The 5,066-nt window shown below is 58.4% G+C and overlaps 1 protein-coding gene across 1 annotated transcript; it reads right to left on the bottom strand.

Annotated features, from left to right (window-relative positions):
- Positions 1–3,322: 3,322 nt before the first annotated feature.
- GPR88 (G protein-coupled receptor 88) lies at positions 3,323–4,572 on the bottom strand. The gene has a single exon (XM_055341257.1). It carries the CDS (start codon positions 4,475–4,477, stop codon positions 3,323–3,325), a length of 1,155 nt encoding a protein of 384 aa, XP_055197232.1. The 5' UTR covers positions 4,478–4,572.
- Positions 4,573–5,066: the final 494 nt, after the last annotated feature.

The raw sequence follows: 5,066 nt of genomic DNA, 5'->3' as shown, positions 1-5,066 counted from the left end.
CAAACTTATGCCACTGATGTCTTTTGTCAAGTCAGCTCCCAGGACCGCCAAAGAGCCAGATGAGCATCGTCTGAGTGCCTGGAGGAATGGAATAAAGTTGACACGTGAAAGAGCAAAGTTGATCGATATGGTTGTCATCAGAAGGACAGGGATGCCTTGGACTAGGAGGCCCAAGCAGACCAACATTCTCTTGGTGAGCAGATCTTTTCCAGGGCTTTCTCTATCAGAAAGTTAGAGCCTTATAGTGTTTAAAACAAAAACCACCTGTGGATGCCTTTGTGTGACAGAGTTAATGTTTATGAACGTACTTCATTTTGGAGGGAAGAAGTGCTAGGAGTAACTAACACCTGTTACATCCTAGAATTTAACCATTAAAGTGCAAGGGGGAGGGAAGTGGGGGGGGTTAGACTGCGGGTGCTATATGTATTAACAGGCATATACCTAAAGCAGAAAAGTAGAAAAGGCAAAGTAGGGCAGCCCACAACAGCAATTAGGATATTTTATTCCTGAGTGGATAATATGTGGTTTCATTTAAATAAGAACACAATCTCCATTAACTTAATTCGTAAAAGCAATAACTCCAACACTCCAGCTACTGCCCTGGTAAGGCATTTTTAGACACATCATTGCTACTTCGAAATTAAAAGTGAATCAGTCCTGTGGAGTTAATTACCAGTAAATATAACCTAAAGGAGGTCTCCCAAATGGCATCGAGCCAGCCTAAGATGGTTCTCAGTGTTCACCAGACATGCTGGAAGATACCGGGTATTTGAAAAGCTAAGTTCAGATGTGTCGCAAGTGCTTTGGGGAACAGCAGGAGCAATCATTTGCCGCATCCACAGTGAGAAACAAAAATAAAGGGCTGATTAAAAGAAGACCACTTCAATAGAGATTTAGAAAAAGTGTCCGCCCCACCACCCCAAAGCAAGCTCTCTGTTGCTGTTGCAACCTATTCCCTAATTCAGTTATGTTTACAGAAAGCAAATCATATCCATTACCTTTTAATGCTGGCATCCGACCCTATTTGATTATATAAGGTAGAAATAATTTGAGAAACCAAAAATAAAATTAAGCCAGAACGAAGAAGTTACCCTCATCACTACTGCTGTGGAATACAGTGTCCTCTGCTACAGTGTTCTCGAGGTGATATGCAAGAAGAGCAGAGACAGAAGAAAAACACTCAGAGAGATAGTTGTCTGAACTTTAATTAAATATTTCAATCATAATTAAATCTCTGAATCAAGGAAAATGGGAATAGATGAAACCTTAGTGAGAGAGAAACGGTACATGCACAAAGGGGACAGATTAATAAAATGACTGCTGACCTATTATTGGTAATGAACATAATCTGTTTCGTTTTACTACAAACATGTCTAAGTTTCCTGCACCTCCCATGATTATTCAAATGCCCTAGTAAGTGCAATTATTCAAATGCACGCATGTTCCCGCTGTTCTAACTTACACAATGTTCAAGAGTGCAACAGAGCAAGCTGTTCTTTGTTCTGAACCACACAGGCAGGTAATTGAGGTTGCTCGGCCCCAGATTTGATGTAGTTAGCAGTCATGATGCTAATAGATGATTATCTTAAATTACTTTTTTCCCCACCTTAATTTTATGAAGTGACTTCACGTGATTTTGCGTCTCAGCTATTTCTAAATAAATTCGGTAAACCAAAGACAAGCCTCGAACCACACATTTTAAGACAGATTCCCACTGGAACTGTTTGCTATATATAACGGAGTCTATTACACCTCTTTCAACAGACACAATATTAACGTCGAGTGTCGTGGTCATATGTATACGAACTACATAGAAAACAGAGTTGCTTCCTAATGTGTGGCTTGTCTAAACCCTAAAAGAGCACAGGCCGCTTTGCAGAGCCAAAACCGTGATTATTGATCCATCTTGACTGTGGTTCCACTTGCAAGATAAAGTCCCAACTGGGAGTTTCTCATAAATTGGGTCAAGACAAGAAAGGTAGGTAGCCGGGATGTCTCTGTGTCTCTTTTCCAAGAATTGAAGGCCACTTCTCCTGGTGTCTGGAAGAAGTAAAATGTCCTTGTCTAATGGGTATTGCTTTAGTAAACCACATGCCCAGTAAGTTCTAGCATCTAGGAGCATGCAATAGCAGCTAACGTTAGCTCTGCAGTCATGGCATTATTAGTGTTTAATTATAGCATGTGCATTGAGATATTTTAAATGTTAAAGAGAAAACAGAAGGATTCATTCTCCTTAGCAACCATTATAGTACAGAATGTTCAAAGCTGCGATCACACTCATAAGGCAAGTAAACTGATTACAAATGAAGGTAGCCACACGTGTGCATGCTGTAGGAAACATGAAACTGGCACCTAAAACACCCCTTCTGTGTCTTCAAAATTCCATGGCTGGCTCAGACCGTCAACGGGCACAATGGGAAATCCCCGCTTTAACCCGGCTGTGCCCATGTGGAGTCTTAGACGTGCGAACACGGGGGTCAAGTAATCGATCTGTTTTCTCTTTTCTCACTGGCTAACGGTCCGACTTTATAAAAACCCTTTTAAGAATAAAGGGCTTGAGGTCTTAGCGGCAGCTCCTGCTGGCGGGCACATCTGCGGCTTCGCTCCCCAGGGTAGTGCGGGGGCTGCGGAGGACGGAGGCTTCGTCCAAGACCTGCTACTTCCCCAGCGGCTCCGGGAGGGCCGCTCGCTGCGTCGGTACAGGCCGCTCTGGCCCGGGCGCTGGTGCGGGAGGCGAGGGGCGGCAATCCAGGCCTCGGAGGGGGCGGCAATCCAGGCCTTATCGCGGCGGGGGGGACCCCACAGTCCAGGCCTTATCGCGGCGGGGGGGACCCCGCAGTCCAGGCCTTATCGCGGCGGAGGGGACCCCCGCAGTCCAGGCCTTATCGCGGCGGGGGGGACCCCGCAGTCCAGGCCTTATCGCGGCGGGGGGGACCCCGCAGTCCAGGCCTTATCGCGGCGGAGGGGACCCCGCAGTCCAGGCCTTATCGCGGCGGGGGGGACCCCGCAGTCCAGGCCTTATCGCGGCGGGGGGGACCCCGCAGTCCAGGCCTTATCACAACTCCCTTCGCAAGACAGCGCGGAGATCACTGAACGTGTCCTTTTTAAAAAAATGTCAGTGTAGCAAGTCCTTGAAGTTCCCGGTGTTTCGACTTCAGGGTTTCTCTAAAACACAGAAACAGAGGCTAAAACTCGGGTGGCTGCGCACAGGGGCCTCGGGGAGCCCTCAGGGCGGGGCCTGCCGGGGTCCTGGCGGGGTCCTGGCGGGGTCCCGGCGGGCGGGGGCGGGGGCGGGGGGCGCCGCCTCCGGGGCCCGGCCGGGTCACCAGTGCTGGCCGGCGGCGCGGGTGCCCAGCTGCGCCTGGGACACCGCGGGCACCGCCGTGGCGGCGGCGGCGGCGGCGGCCGCGTCCCCGACGCCGGGCAGGACGGAGCGCACGGAGCGGCGGAACTCCTCGTTCCTCCAGGTGTAGAGCAGCGGGTTGAGCGCCGACAGGGCGCAGCACAGCAGCCAGCTGGCCGCCTGCACGCCCCAGGGCACGGGCAGCGAGAAGCCGCTGGCCAGGCTCACCCAGGCCAGCGGCTGCGTGGCCAGCAGGAAGACGCAGCAGAGCAGCAGCACCGACAGGCCGCTGAGGCGCCGCTGCGCCCGGCGGGGCTGCAGCGCGGGCGGCAGGGGCTGGGCCTGCGCCGGGTGCGCCGTGCCGCCGGGGCCCGGGGCGTGCGGGGCGCCCGGGAAGGCGGCGGCGGCGGCGGCGCAGCCGGGCAGCTGGTGCAGCAGGTGGAAGTTGAGGACGCTGACCCGCTTGACGCTGACGCGCACGCGGCGCACGATGCCCAGGTAGCAGTGCAGCAGCAGCGCCGTCTGCGCCAGCAGCGCGGCGGCCGCCAGCAGCGCGGGGTAGTGCAGGCGCGGGGCCGCGGCGCCGGGCCGCGGGGCCCAGGGCGGCAGCAGCAGCACGAGCGCCAGCGCCAGCGCCCAGGACAGCGCCAGCATGCCCGCCGTGTGGCGCCGCTGGTACAGCGCCTGGTAGGTGGCGGGCGCCCGGGTGATGAGCAGGTAGCGGTTCAGGGCCACCAGGCAGTGGGACAGGAGGGACACGGTGAGCCCCAGGCCCAGCAGCCCGCCCCGCAGCAGGCGGTAGCTGCCGCCCGCGCCGTCCCAGCCCGCGGGGGGCTCCGCCGCGCCGGCGGGCAGCAGCCCGAGCACCGCCTCCTGCGGCATCCAGAGGGCGCACACGCTCAGGTCGGCGGCGCAGCCGTTCACGATGAAGGCGTTGCTGGTGGTCTGCAGCTTTCGGAAGGACGACACGAGGTAGATGACCATGCCGTTGGCCAGCGTGCCCCCGATGGCCAGCCCCGAGTACAGCAGGGACACGGGGATGCGCCGGCCCGCCCACGACTCCTCTTCCTCGCAGAGCAGCAGCAGCGAGCCCCCGGTGGTGGAGGACGTGGACGCGGAGGAGGAGTTGGTCATGCTGGCCGGCTCTTCGCACCTCGCCGCCAGCCTCAGCTCCGCCCGGCGCGGCCCATCCCGACAGCCGCCCGCACGGAGGGCGCGCACGTCCCCCGGGCCCTCCGCCGGCGACGCGGGAGGCGGACTAGCGGCCTGCGGGAGCGGGAGCGGGGGGGGGCGGAGGGGGCGGGGGCCGCGTGGCCGAGGACAGGTGGCCCCTCGGGAGTGGCTCCGGCGCGCGGGGACAGGCCCCCCCCGGGCGGGGCGGGCGGCGGGGGGCCCCGGGACGGGGCGCCGGCAGCAGGCTCCTGTCGTCCCCGAAACACGCGCACACGCACGGAGTGGCGGCCGGACGGCGCCCCCGGGGTCCAGAAGGCAGACGCCGCCCAGCCGGGGGCAGCGCCGGGGCGCGGGGGGCGGGGGTACCTGACTTTGGGGCTGGTCCTCGGCGGGCGGTGGCGGAGGCAGGGGCGCCCGGAGACACCTCCTCACGGCCGCGTCCGTGGTCCCCGCATCGGCAGGAGACGCTGCGCCGGCGTCAGGGCCGGGAGCCGGGGCTCGCGCCTCCCCGGCGGCGGCCGCACGCTGGGCCCCGGGCAGAGGGCAGCAG

This window comes from Nyctereutes procyonoides, unplaced genomic scaffold (genome assembly GCF_905146905.1).
Source record: "Nyctereutes procyonoides isolate TBG_1078 unplaced genomic scaffold, NYPRO_anot_genome, whole genome shotgun sequence".
NCBI lineage: Eukaryota > Metazoa > Chordata > Mammalia > Carnivora > Canidae > Nyctereutes > Nyctereutes procyonoides.
Note: the sequence above shows the minus strand (reverse complement) of the source record. Positions and strands in the feature narration are given on the sequence as shown.